Raw genomic sequence first — 27,683 nt, 5'->3', positions numbered from 1 at the left:
CTACCTACTACTACCCACCACTACTACCTACTACTAATACCCACCACTATCTACTACTACCCACCACTACTACCTACTACTAATACCCACCACTACCTACTACTACCCACCACTACTACCCACCACTACTACTACCTACTACTACCTACTACTACCCACCACTACTACTACCTACTACTACCCACCACTACTACCCACTACTACTACCCACTACCACTACTACCTACTACTACCCACCACTACTACCCACTACTACCTACTACTACCCACCACTACTACCTACTACTACCCACCTCTACTACCCACTACTACCCACCACTACTACCTACTACTACCCACTGTGACTGTCTAGAGATGTTCACTATACAAGCATTGACCATTGTGTCCATATATACTGAAACTTCCCCTCTATGGTATAGTACAGTATATACTCATTATATTACACTTTTGTTTGTCCATATACTCTGACCCCTCCATGATATAGTTTAGCAAATACTTTTTATAGTTTATCTTTGTGGGTCCTTCTATTCTGTACCTTATGATATAGTACAGTATATACTCTATATAGTACACCTTTGTGTGTCTATATACTCTGACCCCTCCCTCTATGATATAGTACAGTATATACTCGTTATATTACACCTTTGTGGGTCCTGCTATTCTGTACCTTATGATATAGTACAGTATATACTCTATATAGTACACCTTTGTGTATCCATATACTCTGACCCCTCCCTCTATGATATAGTACAGTATATACTCGTTATATTACACCTTTGTGGGTCCTTCTATTCTGTACCCTATGATATAGTACAGTATATACTCGTTATATTACACCTTTGTGGGTCCTTCTATTCTGTACCCTATGATATAGTACAGTATATACTTGTGATATAAGACCTTTGTGTGTCCTTAGGTGCAGATTTATGAGCTGGAGGAGCATAAGATAGAAACGTGGAGAGGTAACCTGTGATTTTTCCTCCTTTGCTATCCTCTGGTGTTCGGAGCGGTCAGTAAGTGATTTTCTTGTCTTGTAGAGGTTTACCTGCAGAGCTCCTTCAAGCCCCTGATCCACATCGCCCCCGGTGACAGGTACGAGTACTGCACCCTGTAGCCAGAGCTTGTTGGGGTTATTGGTGACCTGTGATACATTGTATCTCCTCAGTCTCTTCCATGCCGTCTATTCTCTCATCAAGAACAAGATCCATCGCTTACCAGTCCTGGAGCCCGTGTCCGGCAACATCCTGCACATCCTGACACACAAGCGGCTGCTCAAATTCCTGCACATATTTGTAAGTAGAGGTCGTGGTGTCAACGTCATCACCGGTATCACATGACAAGAACTCTAATGATCGTCTGTAAGGTCATACCTGGTGCAAATCCAACGCCGAATGTAAGATTTAATAAAGTTGAAACGCATTTAACTATTAGTGGTAAAACCATCTCGTCTGCAGCTCTAATATTCCCTTTACATGGACCATAGGAACCTGCTGCAGGGAGATGTCCATTGACTTCTATAGGAGGTTGTTGTGGGCATGCTCTGTGCAGGGGGGGCAGCACCATTGTCAGTATTATGAAGCTTAGTATAAAAAATTAAGATTTCAGGACAAGGAGGAGTGGGGAAAAAAAAGCAAAATAATAAAAATATATTTACCTGTATATACTCGAGTATAAGCCAACCCAAGTATAAGCCGAGGCCCTTAATTTTACCACCAAAACCTGGGAAAACCTATTGACTCGAGTATAAGCCGAGGGTGGGAAATGCATTGGTCACAGCCTCCCCAGTATATAGCCTGCTTGACCCTGCCCCATATTATATAGCCAGCACCTGCTCCAGTATATAGCCTGCCAGCCCATATCCCCCAGTATATAGCCAGCCTCCTGCCCTTAGTATATAGCCAGCATCTGCCCCCAGTATATAGCCTGCCGGACCCTGCCCCATAGTATAAAGAGTATATAGCCAGCACCTGCCCCAGTATATAGCCTGCCAGCCCATATCCCCCAGTATGTAGCCAGCCCCCTGCCCTTAGTATATAGCCAGCACCTGCCCCCAGTATATAGCCAGCACCTGCCGCCAGTATATAGCCTGCCAGCCCATATCCCACAGTATATAGTCAGCCCCCTGCCCTTAGTATATAGCCAGCACCTGCCCCCAGTAGATAGCCAGCACCTGCCCCCAGTATATAGCCAGCACCTGCCCCCCGTATATAGCCTGCCAGCCCATATCCCGCAGTATATAGCCAGCACCTGCCCCCAGTATATAGCCAGCACCTGCCCCCAGTATATAGCCTGCCAGCCCAGATCCCGCAGTATATAGCCAGCCCAGATCCCGCAGTATATAGCCAGCCCAGATCCCGCAGTATATAGCCAGCCCAGATCCCGCAGTATATAGCCAGCCCAGATCCCGCAGTATATAGCCAGCAGTGGGGGAAGCCAGAAAGGTGAGTTTTAATATATTTTTCTACTCGAGTATAAGCCAAGTTTGGGTTTTCAGCACATTTTTTTGTGCTGAAAAACTAGAGTACTCGAGTATATATGGTAATTTTAAAAAAAAATAAGATTTATCAAAACATTTTTCTGATAATTTTCCTGTTTAAAAAGTAGCTGCTCCGTAGTAGTGGGCGATGACATTACCTTCTCACCTTCTTGTAGGGGGGAACCATTCCAAGGCCGCGCTTCCTGCAGAGGACCATGCAGGAGCTGGGGATCGGCACCTTTAGAGATGTGGCCATTGTCCTGGATACATCCACAGTTTACAGCGCGCTGGAGATCTTTGTGGAGAGGAGAGTGTCAGCGCTTCCCGTGGTGAATGAGGCCGGTGAGTAACTACTCTACATCAAGTGGTTCCTCCTCCATCCTATAGGAAAGGAAACCTGTCAGCAGCTGCTTCCAGTGTTATGCATTCTCTTTGTGGATGTAGAGTTGCAGCAGGACTGTGAAATATGGATTTATAATGCATGATTGAAGCTTCATGTCCTCACACTGCTGTGCTCTATGCAATCAATGTTTGGTACTGTCTCTGGAGAGATGTGTAATTACACTTTTGTGTATGTTGTGAGTAGCAGCAGGACTGTGATATATGAATTTAAAAGACAGAATCTTCAAGTGCACAGGGGGTGTTCCCTCACACTGCTGTGTTCTTAGACCTAAACTACCACCTCCCCCCAGCTCTGAATAACTGCTGCAGTATTTTACCAGAAGCCTAATACTATAGCTTTAACACAGAGGGGAGGGATTGTGGAGCAGCTAAATGCAAAAGGATAAGAGCACAGCAGTGTGAGGACACCTACATTTACTAATTCACTTTCTGAAGCTACAATCCTGGAATATAATTCCATAGTTCACAGTCCTGCTGCTACTAGCAACATGCACAGAGGTCTGATTACACATCTCTCCAAGATGCAAACAGTTAAGAGCACAGCAGTGTGAGGACACCTACATTTACTAATTCACTTTGTGAAGCTACAATCCTGGAATATAATTCCATAGTTCACAGTGCTGCTGCTACTAACAACATGCACAGAGGTCTGATTACACATCTCTCCAGGGACAATACATAACACTGGCTGCAGAGAGCACAGTGCACAGCAGTGTGAGGTCTGATTACACATCTCTCCAGGGACAGCACATAACACTGGCTGCAGAGAGCACAGAGCACAGCAGTGTGAGGTCTGATTACACATCTCTCCAGGGACAATACATAACACTGGCTGCAGAGAGCACAGAGCACAGCAGTGTGAGGTCTGATTACACATCTCTCCAGGGACAGTACATAACACTGGCTGCAGAGAGCACAGAGCACAGCAGTGTGAGGTCTGATTACACATCTCTCCAGGGACAATACATAACACTGGCTGCAGAGAGCACAGTGCACAGCAGTGTGAGGTCTGATTACACATCTCTCCAGGGACAGCACATAACACTGGCTGCAGAGAGCACAGTGCACAGCAGTGTGAGGTCTGATTACACATCTCTCCAGGGACAATACATAACACTGTCTGCAGAGAGCACAGAGCACAGCAGTGTGAGGTCTGATTACACATCTCTCCAGGGACAATACATAACACTGTCTGCAGTCTTTATGGTCACCCCTGTACCATAGAGAAGCCTTTATTTTTGTTAAATTTGAGTAATTTCCACCATATCCCATGTGAATAACTTCTCCAGCTATAATCAATCCCTCCCCATCCTGGGGCAGGTAGCTGGACATCTCTAACCCCTCCGTACAGCGACTTATATTTCATTGTCCTGCTGTCACTGTAATGCGGCTACACCCTTCACTCTCCAGAGGGCAGAGGCTTTTATACTTCCTTCCTCGGCAGCTTCGGCTCCTTCTTCTCATCCATACACAATGATCCCAGGTCCAGATCTGATGACCGGATCAGGAGCTTCCTGTCTGGGGTGGGAATTAATTAAAATAGTTTCTTATTCTCCTTCTTTCCTAATTCTGGAGGAGGCTAAATGAATGAAATTGCCCAGTGTCCAGTGTTCCCCCAGCATCACTAGGCTGTCACCATCCCATCTCACACATCATACATACAGCTATAATGGAAATGGCTGGTAGAGTGTGCTGAGGAGTGCGAAGGGTTAAAATTCTCTGGCAAAATGAGAGCAGGTCCCTTACACTCCTGTAGCTCCTACTAAAAGGGTCACAGCCACGATCATCTCATCCCTCTACAGCTGCTATTTCTGGACACAGCAAGGCATTTACAGATATAAATAACCCCGCAAGTGCAACCCAGACACATACTACATGGTAACCACACAGAGAGGTAACACAAGGAGGTTACATTATATCCTAAATGTAAATGATTCTTTATGATCCTGTAAATTATGTGCCCCCTATGTACAAGAATATAACTACTATAATACTGCCCCCTATGTACAAGAATATAACTACTATAATACTGCCCCCTATGTACAGGAATATAACTACTATTATACTGCACCCTATGTACAGGGATATAAACTACTATAATACTGCCCCCTATGTACAAGAATATAACTACTATAATACTGCCCCCTATGTACAGGAATATAACTACTATAATACTGCCCCCTATGTACAAGAATATAACTACTATAATACAGCACCCTGTATACAGGAATATAACTACTATAATACTGCCCCCTATGTACAAGAATATAACTACTATAATACAGCACCCTGTATACAGGAATATAACTACTATAATACTGCCCCCTATGTACAAGAATATAACTACTATAATACTGCCCCCTATGTACAAGAATATAACTACTATAATACTGCCCCCTATGTACAAGAATATAACTACTATAATACTGCCCAATATGTACAGAAATATAACTACTATAATACTGCCCCCTATGTACAGGAATATAACTACTATAATACGGCCCCCTATGTACAAGAATATAACTACTATAATACTGCCCCTGTATACAGGAATATAACTACTATAATACTGCCCAATATGTACAGAAATATAACTACTATAATACTGCCCCCTATGTACAGGAATATAACTACTATAATACTGCCCCCTATGTACAAGAATATAACTACTATAATACTGCCCCCTATGTACAGGAATATAACTACTATAATACTGCCCCCTATGTACAGGAATATAACTACTATAATACTGCCCCCTATGTACAAGAATATAACTACTATAATACTGCCCCCTGTGTACAAGACTATATCTACTATAATACTGCCCCCTGTGTACAAGACTATATCTACTATAATACTGCCCCCTATGTACAAGAATATAACTACTATAATACTGCCCCCTATGTACAGGAATATAACTACTATAATACTGCCCCCTATGTACAAGAATATAACTACTATAATAGTGCCCCCTATGTACAAGAATATAACTACTATAATACTGCCCCCTATGTACAGGAATATAACTACTATAGTACTGCCCCCTATGTACAGGAATATAACTACTATAATACTGCCCCCTATGTACAAGAATATAACTACTATAATACTGTTCCCTATGTACAAGAATATAACTACTATAATACTCCCCCTATGTACAAGAATATATCTACTATAATACTGCCCCCTATGTACAGGAATATAACTACTATAATACTGTCCCCTATGTACAGGAATATAACTACTATAATACTGCCCCCTATTTACAGGAATATAACTACTATAATACTGCCCCCTATGTACAAGAATATAACTACTATAATACTGCCCCCTATGTACAAGAATATAACTACTATAATACTGCCCCCTATGTACAAGAATATAACTACTATAATACTGCCCCCTATGTACAGGAATATAACTACTATAATACTGCCCCCTATGTACAAGAATATAACTACTATAATACTGCCCCTATGTACAGGAATATAACTACTATAATACTGCCCCCTATGTACAGGAATATAACTACTATAATACTGCCCCCTGTGTACAGGAATATAACTACTATAATACTGCCCCCTGTGTACAAGAATATAACTACTATAATACTGCCCCCTATGTACAAGAATATAACTACTATAATACTGCCTCCTATGTATAAGAATATAACTACTATAATACTGCCCCCTATGTACAAGAATATAACTACTATAATACTGCCCCCTATGTACAAGAATATAACTACTATAATACTGCCCCTATGTACAGGAATATAACTACTATAATACTGCCTCCTATGTACAAGAATATAACTACTATAATACTGCCCCTATGTACAGGAATATAACTACTATAATACTGCCTCCTATGTACAAGAATATGACTACTATAATACTGCTCCCTATGTACAGGAATATAACTACTATAATACTGCCTCCTATGTACAAGAATATAACTACTATAATACTGCCCCCTATGAACAAGAATATAACTACTATAATACTGCCCCCTATGTACAAGAATATAACTACTATAATACTGCCCCCTATGAACAAGAATATAACTACTATAATACTGCCTCCTATGTACAAGAATATAACTACTATAATACTGCCCCCTATGTACAAGAATATAACTACTATAATACTGCCTCCTATGTACAATAATATAACTACTATAATACTGCCCCTATATACAAGAATATAACTACTATAATACTGCCCCTATATACAAGAATATAACTACTATAATACTGCCCCCTATGTACAGGAATATAACTACTATAATACTGCCCCCTATGTACAAGAATATAACTACTAAAATACTGCCCCTATGTACAGGAATATAACTACAATAATACTGCCCCCTATGAACAAGAATATAACTACTATAATACTGCCTCCTATGTACAAGAATATAACTACTATAATACTGCCCCCTATGTACAAGAATATAACTACTATAATACTGCCTCCTATGTACAATAATATAACTACTATAATACTGCCCCCTATGTACAAGAATATAACTACTATAATACTGCCCCCTATGTACAAGAATATAACTACTATAATACTGCCCCTATATACAAGAATATAACTACTATAATACTGCCCCCTATGTACAAGAATATAACTACTATAATACTGCCCCTATATACAAGAATATAACTACTATAATACTGCCCCTATATACAAGAATATAACTACTATAATACTGCCCCCTATGTACAGGAATATAACTACTATAATACTGCCCCCCATGTACAGGAATATAAGTACTATAATACAGCCCCCTATGTACAGGAATATAACTACTATAATACTGCCCCCCATGTACAGGAATATAAGTACTATAATACAGCACCCTATGTACAACAATATAACTACTATAATACTGCCCCCTATGTACAAAAATATAACTACTATAATACAGCCCCCTATGTACAGGAATATAACTACTATAATACTGCCCCCTATGAACAAGAATATAACTACTATAATACTGCCCCCTATGTACAAGAATATAACTACTATAATACTGCCCCTATATACAAGAATATAACTACTATAATACTGCCCCCTATGTACAGGAATATAACTACTATAATACTGCCCCCTATGTACAGGAATATAACTACTATAGTACTGTTTCCTATGTACAGGATATAACTACTATAATACTGCCCCTATGTACAGGAATATAACTACTATAATACTGCCCCCCATGTACAGGAATATAACTACTATAATACAGCCCCCTATGTACAGGAATATAACTACTATAATACTGCCCCCTATGTACAAGAATGTAACTACTATAATACTGCCTCCTATGTACAAGAATATAACTACTATAATACTGCCCCCTATGTACAGGAATATAACTACTATAATACTGCCCCCTATGTACAGGAATATAACTACTATAATACTGCCCTCTATGTACAGGAATATAACTACTATAATACTGCCCCCTATGTACAAGACTATAACTACTATAATACTGCCTCCTATGTACAAGAATATAACTACTATAATACTGCCCCCGATGTACAAGACTATAACTACTATAATACTGCCTCCTATGTACAAGACTATAACTACTATAATACTGCCTCCTATGTACAGGAATATAACTACTATAATACTGCCTCCTATGTACAAGAATATAACTACTATAATACTGCCCCCTATGTACAGGAATATAACTACTATAATACTGCCCCCTATGTACAGGAATATAACTACTATAATACTGCCTCCTATGTACAAGAATATAACTACTATAGTACTGCCTCCTATGTACAAGAATATAACTACTATAATACTGCCCCCTATGTACAGGAATATAACTACTATAATACTGCCTCCTATGTACAGGAATATAACTACTATAATACTGCCTCCTATGTACAAGAATGTAACTACTATAATACTGCCCCCTATGTACAAGAATATAACTACTATAATACTGCCCCCTATGTACAGGAATATAACTACTATAATACTGCCTCCTATGTACAAGAATATAACTACTATAATACTACCCCCTATGTATAGGAATATAACTACTATAATACTGCCCCCTATGTACAGGAATATAACTACTATAATACTGCCCCCTATATACAGGAATATAACTACTATAATACTGCCCCTATGTACAAGAATATAACTACTATAATACTGCCCCCTATGTACAAGAATATAACTACTATAATACTGCCTCCTATGTACAAGAATATAACTACTATAATACTGCCTCCTATGTACAAGAATGTAACTACTATAATACTGCCCCCTATGTACAAGAATATAACTACTATAATACTACCCCCTATGTATAGGAATATAACTACTATAATACTGCCCCCTATGTACAGGAATATAACTACTATAATACTGCCCCCTATATACAGGAATATAACTACTATAATACTGCCCCTATGTACAAGAATATAACTACTATAATACTGCCCCCTATGTACAAGAATATAACTACTATAATACTGCCTCCTATGTACAAGAATATAACTACTATAATACTGCCTCCTATGTACAAGAATATAACTACTATAATACTGCCCCCTATGTACAAGAATCTAACTACTATAATACTGCCCCTATGTACAGGAATATAACTACTATAATACTGCCCCCTATGTACAGGAATATAACTACTATAATACTGCCCCCTATGTACAAGAATATATCTACTATAATACTGCCCCTATGTACAGGAATATAACTACTATAATACTGCCCCCTATGTACAGGAATATAACTACTATAATACTGCCCCTATGTACAGGAATATAACTACTATAATACTGCCCCCTATGTACAGGAATATAACTACTATAATACTGCCCCCTATGTACAAGAATATAACTACTATAATACTGCCCCCTATGTACAAGAATATATCTACTATAATACTGCCCCCTATGTACAAGAATATAACTACTATAATACTGCCCCCTATGTACAGGAATATAACTACTATAATACTGCCCCCTATGTACAGGAATATAACTACTATAATACTGCCCCCTATATACAGGAATATAACTACTATAATACTGCCCCTATGTACAAGAATATAACTACTATAATACTGCCCCCTATGTACAAGAATATAACTACTATAATACTGCCTCCTATGTACAAGAATATAACTACTATAATACTGCCTCCTATGTACAAGAATATAACTACTATAATACTGCCCCCTATGTACAAGAATCTAACTACTATAATACTGCCCCTATGTACACACCAAAAAATTGATCAAAACAATAACAATCTTTAAGTTCATATATTAAATTTATATTTTATTGATAACAAAAATGTACAAAAAGTATTTCAAATACATAGAATGTCAATAATGAATGGATCGAAATTTAAAACAATGATAAAAAAGTGACTATGTGAAATGGATAGCCAAATAAGGCATATAGGTAGGTTATACAGACCAAATTCAATACATTATGAGCACAAACAAGGCATGAGAAATCAAATGAACATAAACAAATGTGACATATGTAAACAGGTTGTACTAATACCATACCACAGAGAGACACACGCCACTAACCCCGACACGTGTTTCGCCGCTTAGGCTTTCTCAAGGGGAGTGCTGATTGTATGAGGGTGTCAAGAATATAAAGAGCAGCGGACCAATAAGAAATAGTTGAATAATTACCACCTGGTTTACCTTATCATAGCAGCCAATGTAGTGCCACCTCTATAAACCGCTAGCTGCGGTCCGGCGGCGAAGTGCGCATGCGCGAGAGCAGTATGTCATCGCGGGAGCCGCCGCAAATCACGTGGCGGCGGTATCGGCCGAGATGAACACTGCGCATGCGCAGAGCTCGCAGCGGCAGTAGTTAACAATGCGCACGCGCCAAGGCACAAAAACACATTGGTAAGTATAGAAAGAATATCTAAATGCATATTGCACATAAACCCATAAGTAAATGAATAAAATACATGTGAAAGAAATGTTTTTTATAAGAGGAATATATATATAAAAATACTATTTTATGAAAAAATTTTTTGCAATGCTAGAAAGTGCATAGTAAGAGCATGGACGCTAGCGAATGTGGGTCCAGGCATGAATCTGATAATAACGTGACACTATAATGAGGAGATAAAAGCAACAGTTGTTGCATATAATATAACATTTTATCAAAAAAATAACGTGAATAAAGTGCAAAAAGTGCAACCCAGTGCAAAAGTGGACACTCGTGAAAATACACATAAAAATATAATGGAGGGATGGGCAAATGAGTTGGCTTAGGTCAGTGGCACAGAATAAGGGCGATAGGATCCGATGACTCCTGTGAAAAAGAAAAGAGACAACATGACAGACAACATCAAGTACAAAATAATAGTGAGTGCGAAATTAAAATAAAGCTATATTAAAACCCAAAACAAGAACAACAAAAAGCATATAGAGAGGAATGGTAAGCATAAAAACAATTAAAAAGTCAAGACCCCAAAGCGGTAAGAGAGCTATATGGGGAAGAATCACAAGAAGGGCGCGTAACTGAGGTTCTCATTGAGACCATGTGGAGTTACCGTATCCAAAAGGAAAATCCATTTGGATTCTCTTTGTGCCAATATCCTTCTCCAATTGCCTCCCCTAGCATCGGTGAGCACCCTATCTATTCCCCTTACCTTCAATAGGGCTTCGTTACAGTCGTGATGTTCTTTAAAATGTCGCGGAATAGTTTTCAATTTCGTTGGATCACTTTCTTCCTTTGCGGCTCTGATGCCTAAGACGTGTTCACGGACTCTGCGGCGTAGTTCTCTAGTGGTGAGACCAATATAGATGAGCCCACAGGGACACATGGCCGAGTAGATAACACCAAAGGTGGTACATGAGATGGTGTGCGTAATCTCATAGTTGCGTTGCCTGTTGGAATTGGAAAAAGATGTGGCAGTTTCAACATTCACACAGGCAACACAATTACCACATGGTCGGCAGCCCCATTTTGGACCACGTGATCCAAATAGATGGGGAGTCTGGCCTTTGTATGCACTCCGGACCAAATGATCTCTCAGATTCTTAGATCGACGGTATGTAATAGAAGGATTCCTCTGTGTATACTGGCTGAGAGTATGGTCCATACGCAAAATCTGCCAATATTTAGACAGAATGGCCCTGACATTAGACCATTGAGAATTATAGGTAGTGATAAATCTCACCTGGTTATCCATCTCTTTGTTTTTAGTTTTTGGTCCAAGTAGGTCTCTGCGTCTGGATCGTTTCGCTACTTTGTATCCCTTGTGGATGACTTGATCAGAGTAGCCCCGTTCTTGAAATCTTTGTCGGAGATCCTCAGACTGGATCTCAAATTCAGCATCGTTCGAACACAGTCTACGAATACGGAGAAATTGTCCAATCGGTATACTATCAATCAGCTTTTGAGGATGAGAGGAATTTGCATGGAGTAGAGTATTGCTAGACGTTTCTTTCCTGTAGACGGTAGAGGAAATGTTGCCCATATCATCCACATCAAAAAGAATATCTAGAAATTCCATTCTATGTCTTCCAGCCTTGTATGTCAATTTGATGTTCTTATCATTTTGATTGAGGGTTTGAATGAACTCGTGAAGTTCCCCCAATTCCCCCCGCCAGACCATGAGAATATCGTCTATGTAGCGTGCATATAAACATACTTTGTCCACATGTTTGGAAGGATTGGTAACAAAGATCTCCCTCTCCCACAGCCCCAGGAAAAGATTAGCATATGAGGGGGCACATGCCGCCCCCATAGCTGTCCCCTGGAGCTGCAGGTAGAGGAGATCTTTGAACAGGAAAAAATTATGTACCAATGCAAACTCCAAAAGATGTAATAGTAGGGTAGCAAAATTGCGATCAATATTGGACGTCTCCAGGAAGAATTTCGTGGCTGATATGCCATCAACATGGCGTATTGACGTATAGAGTGACTCAACGTCACATGTCACGATTAACATATCTGGATCCAAGTGTAAATCTTGAAATTTCATCAAGACGTCATTGGTATCTTTGAGGTACGAAGGCAGTGTCTCAACAAGTGGGCGTAAGTAGTGGTCAACTAACTTACATATCGGTTCACAGAGGCTACCCGTTCCTGACACAATCGGACGTCCAGGTGGATTGTTCAGTCGCTTGTGAACCTTGGGAAGTAGATAAAAAGAGGATACCTTAGGAAATTTTGGCACAAGGGTATCAATATCCTTCCCCAGAATAACATTATTATCTACTGCCACTTGGAGAACTTCAATCAACTCATCTTTGAATTTAGTTAGGGGATTAAATGTGAGTCGTTGGTAACACGTAGTATCCCTCAATTGTCTAAATGCCTCTTTCTCATAATCTTGAACTGGCCAAATCACCACGTTCCCACCTTTATCAGATGGTTTAATAACCACATTATTTAACTTACTTAGTTCACAGATGGCTTTTCTTTGAACTGCTGTACAGTTGTTGTTATTGCCACTTCTAGGTAGGCGTCTGAGTTCCTGTGTGACCAATTTGACAAATAAATCAATATTGGGATAATTAGAAAAAGATGGAAAGTTTTTTGAGCGAGGTAGCAAATGTGGGGGAATTTTACCTTTGATGGTGGTTTGCTCTTGTTCATCTAATAAATCCTCCAAAGCTTGAAGAGCCAGGTGCTCATGGTCATCTGGTGACATAGACATCTCTTTCTCGTGGAATATCTTCTTAAAAGTAAGTTTTCGTGCAAATAGGTGAAGATCTTTTATTGCTGTGAAGCAATCGAAATTATCGGTGGGAGAGAAGGAGAGACCTAGTTCTAAAACATCAGTTTGGGCTTTGGTAAGTACAATATTAGAGAGATTAATTACCTTTTGTGTTTGTTTCTTTGTGCCCATCTCGGAATCACCTCGAGCCCATCTTTTTGGTTGTTGGCGTTGGTATGGTTCAAATCTTCTCTTATTCCCTCGTCTGGGTCTGGGATCAGGTCCATCTGAGGAGGTTTGTGAATGACCTCCTAAAGAAGATAGAGAGGATATGGACGGACTACGATTCTGAAGACTCAGTTTGGACGTTTTCCATTTGTAGATTTTACCAAGAGCCATATCTTGGGAATCGCGTTGGAATTTTCTAGTTTTCTGAATTTTAATCTGTTTCTCCCAAATGTTAAACAGTTCTTCTGTCTCTGTTTTAAATAGTTCTAATTCCGTAGTAGACAGGATTTGGTTCACCTGACCTTCCATATCCTCTATCTCTTTATCAAGAAGTTCAAGCTGTTTTGTGTTCTGTTCAATTATAATGTTTATGAGTAATTGAGAGCTTTTGTTACATACCTCTTCCCATTGTGTACAGAAGGTAAGATCATCTAGGCCGAAAGAGGGGTATATTTGTATTCTTAGTCCCCTAGGAATGAGATTTTTTGAAATATAGTTTTCCAAGGATAAGCGATTCCACCACAATCTAGTGTGGCGGTGTAATAGATTCTTTAGGCTCAATTTTAGCTCTTTACTCTTCTTCTGATTGGGGTCCTCAGTAGATCCACCATTATTGCCAAAGACGGCGTCAGCTTCGCGGCGCCATTGGGATTCCCTAGCCCGAAAATCCATGGTAGGATGTAAACAACGTCTGTAAAAATACAGGAATAAGTATACACAAAAAAGGAGCAAAAGCCAGTAATGGGGGCCGGCCACCACTGGCAACATACGTAACACACCAAAAAATTGATCAAAACAATAACAATCTTTAAGTTCATATATTAAATTTATATTTTATTGATAACAAAAATGTACAAAAAGTATTTCAAATACATAGAATGTCAATAATGAATGGATCGAAATTTAAAACAATGATAAAAAAGTGACTATGTGAAATGGATAGCCAAATAAGGCATATAGGTAGGTTATACAGACCAAATTCAATACATTATGAGCACAAACAAGGCATGAGAAATCAAATGAACATAAACAAATGTGACATATGTAAACAGGTTGTACTAATACCATACCACAGAGAGACACACGCCACTAACCCCGACACGTGTTTCGCCGCTTAGGCTTTCTCAAGGGGAGTGCTGATTGTATGAGGGTGTCAAGAATATAAAGAGCAGCGGACCAATAAGAAATAGTTGAATAATTACCACCTGGTTTACCTTATCATAGCAGCCAATGTAGTGCCACCTCTATAAACCGCTAGCTGCGGTCCGGCGGCGAAGTGCGCATGCGCGAGAGCAGTATGTCATCGCGGGAGCCGCCGCAAATCCCAATATTGATTTATTTGTCAAATTGGTCACACAGGAACTCAGACGCCTACCTAGAAGTGGCAATAACAACAACTGTACAGCAGTTCAAAGAAAAGCCATCTGTGAACTAAGTAAGTTAAATAATGTGGTTATTAAACCATCTGATAAAGGTGGGAACGTGGTGATTTGGCCAGTTCAAGATTATGAGAAAGAGGCATTTAGACAATTGAGGGATACTACGTGTTACCAACGACTCACATTTAATCCCCTAACTAAATTCAAAGATGAGTTGATTGAAGTTCTCCAAGTGGCAGTAGATAATAATGTTATTCTGGGGAAGGATATTGATACCCTTGTGCCAAAATTTCCTAAGGTATCCTCTTTTTATCTACTTCCCAAGGTTCACAAGCGACTGAACAATCCACCTGGACGTCCGATTGTGTCAGGAACGGGTAGCCTCTGTGAACCGATATGTAAGTTAGTTGACCACTACTTACGCCCACTTGTTGAGACACTGCCTTCGTACCTCAAAGATACCAATGACGTCTTGATGAAATTTCAAGATTTACACTTGGATCCAGATATGTTAATCGTGACATGTGACGTTGAGTCACTCTATACGTCAATACGCCATGTTGATGGCATATCAGCCACGAAATTCTTCCTGGAGACGTCCAATATTGATCGCAATTTTGCTACCCTACTATTACATCTTTTGGAGTTTGCATTGGTACATAATTTTTTCCTGTTCAAAGATCTCCTCTACCTGCAGCTCCAGGGGACAGCTATGGGGGCGGCATGTGCCCCCTCATATGCTAATCTTTTCCTGGGGCTGTGGGAGAGGGAGATCTTTGTTACCAATCCTTCCAAACATGTGGACAAAGTATGTTTATATGCACGCTACATAGACGATATTCTCATGGTCTGGCGGGGGGAATTGGGGGAACTTCACGAGTTCATTCAAACCCTCAATCAAAATGATAAGAACATCAAATTGACATACAAGGCTGGAAGACATAGAATGGAATTTCTAGATATTCTTTTTGATGTGGATGATATGGGCAACATTTCCTCTACCGTCTACAGGAAAGAAACGTCTAGCAATACTCTACTCCATGCAAATTCCTCTCATCCTCAAAAGCTGATTGATAGTATACCGATTGGACAATTTCTCCGTATTCGTAGACTGTGTTCGAACGATGCTGAATTTGAGATCCAGTCTGAGGATCTCCGACAAAGATTTCAAGAACGGGGCTACTCTGATCAAGTCATCCACAAGGGATACAAAGTAGCGAAACGATCCAGACGCAGAGACCTACTTGGACCAAAAACTAAAAACAAAGAGATGGATAACCAGGTGAGATTTATCACTACCTATAATTCTCAATGGTCTAATGTCAGGGCCATTCTGTCTAAATATTGGCAGATTTTGCGTATGGACCATACTCTCAGCCAGTATACACAGAGGAATCCTTCTATTACATACCGTCGATCTAAGAATCTGAGAGATCATTTGGTCCGGAGTGCATACAAAGGCCAGACTCCCCATCTATTTGGATCACGTGGTCCAAAATGGGGCTGCCGACCATGTGGTAATTGTGTTGCCTGTGTGAATGTTGAAACTGCCACATCTTTTTCCAATTCCAACAGGCAACGCAACTATGAGATTACGCACACCATCTCATGTACCACCTTTGGTGTTATCTACTCGGCCATGTGTCCCTGTGGGCTCATCTATATTGGTCTCACCACTAGAGAACTACGCCGCAGAGTCCGTGAACACGTCTTAGGCATCAGAGCCGCAAAGGAAGAAAGTGATCCAACGAAATTGAAAACTATTCCGCGACATTTTAAAGAACATCACGACTGTAACGAAGCCCTATTGAAGGTAAGGGGAATAGATAGGGTGCTCACCGATGCTAGGGGAGGCAATTGGAGAAGGATATTGGCACAAAGAGAATCCAAATGGATTTTCCTTTTGGATACGGTAACTCCACATGGTCTCAATGAGAACCTCAGTTACGCGCCCTTCTTGTGATTCTTCCCCATATAGCTCTCTTACCGCTTTGGGGTCTTGACTTTTTAATTGTTTTTATGCTTACCATTCCTCTCTATATGCTTTTTGTTGTTCTTGTTTTGGGTTTTAATATAGCTTTATTTTAATTTCGCACTCACTATTATTTTGTACTTGATGTTGTCTGTCATGTTGTCTCTTTTCTTTTTCACAGGAGTCATCGGATCCTATCGCCCTTATTCTGTGCCACTGACCTAAGCCAACTCATTTGCCCATCCCTCCATTATATTTTTATGTGTATTTTCACGAGTGTCCACTTTTGCACTGGGTTGCACTTTTTGCACTTTATTCACGTTATTTTTTTGATAAAATGTTATATTATATGCAACAACTGTTGCTTTTATCTCCTCATTATAGTGTCACGTTATTATCAGATTCATGCCTGGACCCACATTCGCTAGCGTCCATGCTCTTACTATGCACTTTCTAGCATTGCAAAAAATTTTTTCATAAAATAGTATTTTTATATATATATTCCTCTTATAAAAAACATTTCTTTCACATGTATTTTATTCATTTACTTATGGGTTTATGTGCAATATGCATTTAGATATTCTTTCTATACTTACCAATGTGTTTTTGTGCCTTGGCGCGTGCGCATTGTTAACTACTGCCGCTGCGAGCTCTGCGCATGCGCAGTGTTCATCTCGGCCGATACCGCCGCCACGTGATTTGCGGCGGCTCCCGCGATGACATACTGCTCTCGCGCATGCGCACTTCGCCGCCGGACCGCAGCTAGCGGTTTATAGAGGTGGCACTACATTGGCTGCTATGATAAGGTAAACCAGGTGGTAATTATTCAACTATTTCTTATTGGTCCGCTGCTCTTTATATTCTTGACACCCTCATACAATCAGCACTCCCCTTGAGAAAGCCTAAGCGGCGAAACACGTGTCGGGGTTAGTGGCGTGTGTCTCTCTGTGGTATGGTATTAGTACAACCTGTTTACATATGTCACATTTGTTTATGTTCATTTGATTTCTCATGCCTTGTTTGTGCTCATAATGTATTGAATTTGGTCTGTATAACCTACCTATATGCCTTATTTGGCTATCCATTTCACATAGTCACTTTTTTATCATTGTTTTAAATTTCGATCCATTCATTATTGACATTCTATGTATTTGAAATACTTTTTGTACATTTTTGTTATCAATAAAATATAAATTTAATATATGAACTTAAAGATTGTTATTGTTTTGATCAATTTTTTGGTGTGTTACGTATGTTGCCAGTGGTGGCCGGCCCCCATTACTGGCTTTTGCTCCTTTTTTGTGCCCCTATGTACAGGAATATAACTACTATAATACTGCCCCCTATGTACAGGAATATAACTACTATAATACTGCCCCCTATGTACAAGAATATATCTACTATAATACTGCCCCTATGTACAGGAATATAACTACTATAATACTGCCCCCTATGTACAGGAATATAACTACTATAATACTGCCCCTATGTACAGGAATATAACTACTATAATACTGCCCCCTATGTACAGGAATATAACTACTATAATACTGCCCCCTATGTACAAGAATATAACTACTATAATACTGCCCCCTATGTACAAGAATATATCTACTATAATACTGCCCCCTATGTACAAGAATATAACTACTATAATACTGCCCCCTATGTACAGGAATATAACTACTATAATACTGCCCCCTATGTACAGGAATATAACTACTATAATACTGCCCCCTATGTACAAGAATATAACTACTATAATACTGCCCCCTATGTACAGGAATATAACTACTATAATACTGTCCCCTATGTACAAGAATATAACTACTATAATACTGCCCCCTGTGTACAGGAATATAACTACTATAATACTGGCCCCTATGTACAAGAATATAACTACTATAATACTGCCCCCTATGTACAGGAATATAACTACTATAATACTGCCCCCTATGTACAGGAATATAACTACTATAATACTGCCTCCTATGTACAGGAATATAACTACTATAATACTGCCCCCTATGTACAGGAATATAACTACTATAATACTGCCCCCTATGTACAGGAATATAACTACTATAATACTGCCCCCTATGTGCTGGAATACTGTGTAACTCTGCTGTATTTTTTGTTCACAGGGCAGGTGGTCGGGCTATATTCCCGTTTTGATGTTATAGTGAGTTGGTTTTTATGTGTAAATGTTAATTTTTGCTACCATATTTGGACATTTTTGACTTTCGATATGTTTATTCTCTTCCCTCTCTGTATAACAGCATCTAGCAGCGCAGAAGTTGTATAATAATCTGGATATAACAGTGGGGGAGGCTCTGCGGCTGCGCTCCCTGTGCCTGGAGGGCGTTCTTATGTGTTACCCCTATGAAACAGTGGAGGTTGTGATTGACCGTATAGTACGAGAACAGGTACTAACTGTATAGATATGAGTATATCTATAATATCTTTATGTGTCACTATATAGCAACTAATAAAATTATTTACATGAGACCCCAGGTTATACCGGCTGTACATATATCATTATATACAGGAGCTCCCCAGGTTATACCAGCTGTACATATATCATTATATACAGGAGCTCCCCAGGTTATACCAGCTGTACATATATCATTATATACAGGAGATCCCCAGGTTATACCAGCTGCACATATATCATTATATACAGGAGATCTCCAGGTTACACCGGCTGTACATATATCATTATATACAGGAGATCCCCAGGTTATACCGGCTGTACATATATCATTATATACAGGTGATCCCCAGGTTATACCGGCTGTACATATATCATTATATACAGGAGATCCCCAGGATATACCGGCTGTACATATATCATTATATACAGGAGATCCCCAGGTTATACCAGCTGTACATATATCATTATATACAGGAGATCCCCAAGTTATACCGGCTGTACATATATCATTATATACAGGAGATCCCCAGGTTATACCGGCTGTACATATATCATTATATACAGGAGATCCCCAGGTTATACCAGCTGTACATATATCATTATATACAGGAGATCTCCAGGTTATACCGGCTGTACATATATCATTATATACAGGAGATCCCCAGGTTATACCGGCTGTACATATATCATTATATACAGGAGATCCCCAGGTTATACCGGCTGTACATATATCATTATATACAGGAGATCCCCAGGTTATACCGGCTGTACATATATCATTATATACAGGAGATTCCCAGGTTATACCGGCTGTACATATATCATTATATACAGGAGATCCCCAGGTTATACCGGCTGTACATATATCATTATATACAGGAGATCCCCAGGTTATACCGGCTGTACATATATCATTATATACAGGAGATCCCCAGGTTATACCGGCTGTACATATATCATTATATACAGGAGATCCCCAGGTTATACCCGCTGTACATATATCATTATATACAGGAGATCCCCAGGTTATACCGGCTGTACATATATCATTATATACAGGAGATCCCCAGGTTATACCGGCTGTACATATATCATTATATACAGGAGATCCCCAGGTTATACCGGCTGTACATATATCACTATATACAGGAGATCCCCAGGTTATACCGGCTGTACATATATCATTATATACAGGAGATCCCCAGGTTATACCGGCTGTACATATATCACTATATACAGGAGATCCCCAGGTTATACCGGCTGTACATATATCATTATATACAGGAGATCCCCAGGTTATACCGGCTGTACATATATCATTATATACAGGAGATCTCCAGGTAATACCGGCTGTACATATATCATTATATACAGGAGATCCCCAGGTTATACCGGCTGTACATGTATCATTATATACAGGAGATCCCCAGGTTATACCGGCTGTACATATATCATTATATACAGGAGATCTCCAGGTTATACCGGCTGTACATATATCATTATATACAGGAGATCCCCAGGTTATACCGGCTGTACATATATCATTATATACAGGAGATCCCCAGGTTATACCGGCTGTACATATATCATTATATACAGGAGATCCCCAGGTTATACCGGCTGTACATATATCATTATATACAGGAGATCCCCAGGTTATACCGGCTGTACATATATCATTATATACAGGAGATCCCCAGGTTATACCGGCTGTACATATACCATTATATACAGGAGATCCCCAGGTTATACCGGCTGTACATATACCATTATATACAGGAGATCCCCAGGTTATACCGGCTGTACATATATCATTATATACAGGAGATCCCCAGGTTATACCGGCTGTACATATATCATTATATACAGGAGATCCCCAGGTTATACCGGCTGTACATATATCATTATATACAGGAGATCCCCAGGTTATACCGGCTGTACATATATCATTATATACAGGTGATCCCCAGGTTATACCGGCTGTACATATATCATTATATACAGGAGATCCCCAGGTTATACCGGCTGTACATATATCATTATATACAGGAGATCCCCAGGTTATACCGGCTGTACATATATCATTATATACAGGAGATCCCCAGGTTATACCGGCTGTACATATATCATTATATACAGGAGATCCCCAGGTTATACCGGCTGTACATATATCATTATATACAGGAGATCCCCAGGTTATACCGGCTGTACATATATCATTATATACAGGAGATCCCCAGGTTATACCGGCTGTACATATATCATTATATACAGGAGATCCCCAGGTTATACCGGCTGTACATATATCATTATATACAGGACATCCCCAGGTTATACCGGCTGTACATATATCATTATATACAGGACATCCCCAGGATATACCGGCTGTACATATATCATTATATACAGGAGATCCCCAGGTTATACCGGCTGTACATATATCATTATATACAGGAGATCCCCAGGTTATACCGGCTGTACATATATCATTATATACAGGAGATCCACAGGTTATACCAGCTGTACATATATCATTATATACAGGAGATCCCCAGGTTATACCAGCTGTACATATATCATTATATACAGGAGATCCCCAGGTTATACCGGCTGTACATATATCATTATATACAGGACATCCCCAGGATATACCGGCTGTACATATATCATTATATACAGGAGATCCCCAGTTTATACCGGCTGTACATATATCATTATATACAGGAGATCTCCAGGTTATACCAGCTGTACATATATCATTATATACAGGAGATCCCCAGGTTATACCAGCTGTACATATATCATTATATACAGGAGATCCCCAGGTTATACCGGCTGTACATATATCACTATATACAGGAGATCCCCAGGTTATACCGGCTGTACATATATCACTATATACAGGAGATCCCCAGGTTATACCGGCTGTACATATATCATTATATACAGGAGGTGCCCAGGTTATACCAGCTGTACATATATCATTATATACAGGAGATCCCCAGGTTATACCGGCTGTACATATATCATTATATACAGGAGATCCCCAGGTTATACCGGCTGTCCATATATCATTATATACAGGAGATCCCCAGGTTATACCGGCTGTCCATATATCATTATATACAGGAGATCCCCAGGTTATACCGGCTGTACATATATCATTATATACAGGAGATCCCCAGGTTATACCAGCTGTACATATATCATTATATACAGGAGATCCCCAGGTTATACCGGCTGTACATATATCATTATATACAGGAGATCCCCAGGTTATACCGGCTGTACATATATCATTATATACAGGAGATCCCCAGGTTATACCGGCTGTACATGTATCACATTCTTGGTTCCTTTTGTCAGGTTCATCGCTTGGTCTTGGTGGATGAAGATCATCGGCCTCGTGGGATTGTGTCGCTCTCTGACATCCTACAAGCCCTGGTTTTAACCCCCGCAGGTATTGATGCCCTTAATTCCTAACCCTGCGAAGGCTCTTTTCTACCTTCACCCTGCACCTCCTCCTCCTCTCAGGCTCAGGTACGCCCCCTACAGATCCCGGCAGGAGCAAACATCGGTGTGAGAATGGTCTGGATCCTTGCACTTTGCCCCCTGGGTCCTCAGTAATGTGCACTTCTGCTGCTGCCAAGTTTTACGCTCTGCCTGAAGCTCTGCTTTTCTTTGTTTTCCCTCCTGCTGCTCTCCTGAGGGGTCCCGGACCCTCTGCTATCACCCTCCTATTTCCAGATTTTCCTAGAACCATACTTTTCCAATAAAGTATGGACTACGCTTGTGAATCTACATGCCCCAAAATTTGCAGAATATATCAGAATGAATTGCAGCACTTGTTACCGTGCTCTAATTGAGGGGATAGAGAGAACTGTGCAGCTGTAACTCCTTATGACTGCACAGTTCTCTCTATGATTGGGCGGAGAAATTCAGGAGAAGTCGACCAAACTCTGCAGTGATAAGTAACAGTAATAATATTTACCTAATAAGACAAATTCACTATACAATATAATTTCTCACTGCACACCACACAGTGCCATACTATGCTAATTACCGTTTTCGGACTATAAGGCGCACAAAAAATCCTTTGATTTTCACAGAAATCAAAGGTGCACCTTATAATCTGGTTCGCCTTATATATGAACCGTACTTACAGACAACAGCTGCCTTGATCTGCGCACAGGTCTGCCACCTGCTGGTCATTCATCCTTATAATAAGGTGTGCCTTATAATCTGGTGCGCCTTATATATGAAACTAGACGTTTTAGCAGGAATTTATTGATGGTGCGCCTTATAGTCCGGTGTGCCTTATGGTCCGAAAAATACGGTATATTACTTCTATATAATGATAATAATATAAAACGTTTAATGATACAGGGAAACTTTGTGAAGGGTGCGATACGGTGCTGTATTTTGGTGAAGTAAGATACTTACCTCTCTAAGTTGTGACACTGTCCTGGCTGTAAATTAGGCCTAACACCAGTTATTCAGTGCAGGGAATGGATAGAGAGAACTGTGCAGCTTTATCTCTATGACTGCACAGTTCTCTCTATGGTTGGGCGGAGAAATTCAGGAGAAGTCGACCAAACTCTGCAGTGATAAGTAATAATATTTACCTAATAAGACAAATTCACTATACAATATAATTTCTCATTGCACCACACACAGTGCTGCTAATATATTACTTCTATATAATAATAATAATATAAATAGTTTTTAGGGAAATTTTGTGAAGGGTGCGATACGGCCCTGCACTTTGGTGTAGTAAGCTACTTACCTCTCTAAGTTGTGACACTGTCCTGGCTGTAAATTAGGCTGAACACCAGCTCTCCCATGCAGGGTAGGGATAGAGAGAACTGTGCAGCTGTATCTCTATGACTGCACAGTTCTCTCTATGGTTGGGCGGAGAAATTCAGTCTGTGGGTGGTTTTGAGGAGACGGCGGAGGAGCAGCCTGTCCCTGAGTGGGGATATCTTCTGAGCTGCCTGGATATAATGTAATGAATTGCCGTTCAACCTGATATATCCTGCAAATTGGCCCAAAACTGGAAGTAAACTTTGAAAAATCTATGAGGTCCAAATTGGGCAAAACTCCTGAATCCCTCCAGAATACCTGTGTCTTCCTGTTCTCTGCACGCCTCCGTCTCCGTCTCCTTGCACTACGTAAACCCTCAGCGATGACATCATGTCCGACTGCCATCCTGATCCCCTTTCTGCTTCCAGCGTTTACTCCACTGCTTATCTGTGACCCCGTTTCTGCACATTTCCCCTCGTTCCATGACGTTCCTTTTCTTCTGACTCTTCCAGGTCTAGACCGCAATTCCTTGTGATGGATACAGGAGAATTACAGAACTTTTTGTGCCTAGGGGGCGCTATTTCATCAACCAATGGTGTTCCAATGCCTGATGACGTGATATCACAGGAAGACTTGTTCCAGCCGGTGGATGTCGGCCGTCAGAGACATTACTATGGAAACCCAGATGCATTTAAAGGGGATGTGTCACCTTGTGTACATAGGATTTACTGTATTGTGTGGTCATGTGATCTCTGGAGACGGAGATGTCCTCGGAGCTGTGAGCGGGACTCATCCTTCAGTCATATGTGTTTTCTAGGTATATGCCGTTTACACAGTGCACACGTATGCATATATCTCATTGTAGCGATTATATATGGCGGATATTCTGTTCTCCATACTCATTGGTTAGAACTTTCTGTCTACTGAGCATATAAAATCCCTAGTTGGCAACATTTTATAGTTCTTGGCCACCTTTACGCCTCATGTGATTATTAGGGCAATTTGTCCTTAACCCACGAGGACCTGCCATATTTTTCCAATGGACAGAGTGTAATTCCTTTTTTCTCCTCTAGAGGTGCTGCAGAGAAATGGAACTCTTGCCGGATATTATGTAGTCACCTTGTTTTCCAGGTACCTGTTAGAACATGTAGGAATTGTTCAAAGCAAGCAATGCTCTTAAAGGGGCGTTTCAGTTACACGGTGTGGCCCCCAGATTGTTTCGTAGTCACTTGAAGTGGGGCACCGCGCCTTTATATTGTATGTAGCGAGTGGCCGCGGTACTGTTCAGTAGTGTGTTCGTTGCCCTAAAAGATCCATGTCCCCTATATTGTGTATCACTGACAGCGTGCAGTCTTTGTTCGTCAGTGTTTGTATTTGCACATACCGCCCCCTGCTGTACCATGCCATAATTTAAAGGGATCTACCATAATTTAAAGGGTTTTCTGAGTTTCTGTTACCGGGATCTGCTGTGAATAGCTTTTATGCTCTGCCATGTTTTACTGCTATAAGTTATATCATATCTTCTCTATTCACACCCAAAGCTGCATTTAGTATTTTTGGAGTATTGGATAACAGTTGTCTCTGTAAAGTAGTTCTGTGAATGTAGTCCACGCTCTGGGATGTGACCAAACAACTCCGCATACTGCAAACCAGCAGCTTTGGATGTGACTAGAGTAAAGAACAGGGGATTTATATAGTAGTGACAAGACCTCCTGTCTTCCTTCCCATCTTGCCTTATTTTTACACTCGCACTTTGTAGAAGAACTGCTGCAATTTTTTTTCTTTCTTTAACTTCTCTTCCATAAAATGTAACTGGAGGTTTTCAGAAAAAAAAAAAAAAAGTACAATAAACCCACCCGGCTCCTGGTCTATGTCTGTGTGATCCGTCTGTCGTTATCTTGTGTTACAGTCAGAGGGGTTCTCTCCTCTCCCTCTGCACTGATACACAGACTGTGCTTCATCTCCTTCATATCTACAACCTCTGAATACTTGGCCACTTCCTCACGGACTACCTACTATTCTACTGTGTACACCAGGGGTGGCAGCTATGGGGCCCCCAGTGTCAGGGGGCCCGTCATCCAACCTGACAATAAAGATGTTTGTATGCTGTTACATCTGTGTATTGCACTGCATGTGTATGTTTATTCTCTATGTGCGAGTATAGACATTTGTGTGTATGAGTGAAGAACTGTATGGTTATAGGTATATAAATGTATATATATGAGTGTAATATGTATATAGGGGAATGGGGGCTGCTATGGAGCCCTGCCTCTCTTAGTTAAGCCCGTGAATAGTAGATAGTCAAGTCTCGCCTCGTGGCTTCTTAGGCCCACCCCCCTCAGCTACGAGGAAACAAACCTTAGAAGGCTAATTAGGGTCCTATTTTGTGTTAGACTGTGGGCCCACCTGATTCTCTGGTAGGCCAGTCCAAACCAGTAGGAGGCAAACAGAGCCAAGAGCAGTTCAAGATTTATGTCAGATTCAGCAGAACAGCCAGCTAGACAAAGAAGCTATACAGAGTATACAACGGCGGTTAAAGGAAAATGTGAAGACTAAAAGGGAACCTGTCAGCACATTTGCACATACACAGCCAGTGACAGGTTCCTATAGAGCCCTAATAACGGACTGACCCCCTTCTTTTAGCTAAAAATTTTTTGCTTACATCCACATATATCACCTTTTATCTTATATTACCTGGCATCAGGGGGGGGGGGGGTCCTGCTTGGTTAGCCCCTCCCATCTAATCCTCCCCACGCCTTATTCCTCCTTACTGGTCACAGTTCATGTCATGTCACCAGAGTGACATCATCACAGGTCCTTTAGCCTCTTAACAATAGCAAACTGTACCCCATGCACATATCTGACCACATGAAGTCACAGCAGCCTCCATGGACTTCTACTCCTCTCCATCCTCCATGGAGGCTGCTGTGAGTTCATGTAATTACATACATGGTGTGCAGTTTGCTATTCTTAGAAGACTAAAGGACCTGCAATGATGTCACTGGTCACATGTCATGAATGTAACACAATGCACCATGTAAAAAGATTGACGCAATTTTTCCCATCTGTACATAGAGCCTTATACGTCTGTAGTTGAATATTAGCAGACGGTCCCTAAGTATAAGGAGGCAGAGCAGTGATGTGAAGAGACACAGAGCTGTCAGTCACAATAATGGGGTGTGGTTCACTGGTATCTCTGACTTTGCTCCTTTTTGGAGACAATCATTCAAAAGAAAAAAATAATCGAAAAAGGTCATTTTCGCTGTGCCCCTGCGCAATTTAATGTTTG

The 27,683-nt window shown here is 40.4% G+C and overlaps 1 protein-coding gene across 4 annotated transcripts in view; it reads left to right on the top strand.

Moving 5' to 3' along the window:
• PRKAG3 (protein kinase AMP-activated non-catalytic subunit gamma 3) overlaps window positions 1-25,847 on the top strand; it is a 58,532-nt gene extending 32,685 nt beyond the window's left edge. For 3 of the 4 annotated variants that reach the window (XM_072122344.1, XM_072122346.1, XM_072122345.1), the window contains 8 exons: window positions 917-962; window positions 1,038-1,092; window positions 1,166-1,292; window positions 2,653-2,818; window positions 19,302-19,339; window positions 19,437-19,583; window positions 22,958-23,051; window positions 24,907-25,847. In XM_072122344.1, coding sequence (XP_071978445.1) covers window positions 917-962; window positions 1,038-1,092; window positions 1,166-1,292; window positions 2,653-2,818; window positions 19,302-19,339; window positions 19,437-19,583; window positions 22,958-23,051; window positions 24,907-24,929 — 696 coding nt within the window. In that variant the 3' untranslated portion in view covers window positions 24,930-25,847. Of the gene's footprint in view, window positions 1-916; window positions 963-1,037; window positions 1,093-1,165; window positions 1,293-2,652; window positions 2,819-19,301; window positions 19,340-19,436; window positions 19,584-22,957; window positions 23,132-24,906 lie in introns of all 4 variants that reach the window. The other variant, XR_011849482.1, reaches the window with a different exon arrangement.
• Window positions 25,848-27,683: the final 1,836 nt, after the last annotated feature.

This window comes from Engystomops pustulosus, chromosome 8, assembly GCF_040894005.1.
Source record: "Engystomops pustulosus chromosome 8, aEngPut4.maternal, whole genome shotgun sequence".
Lineage (NCBI taxonomy): Eukaryota > Metazoa > Chordata > Amphibia > Anura > Leptodactylidae > Engystomops > Engystomops pustulosus.
The sequence above is the reverse complement of the archived record's forward strand: the minus strand, read 5'-3'. Positions and strand labels throughout refer to the sequence as shown.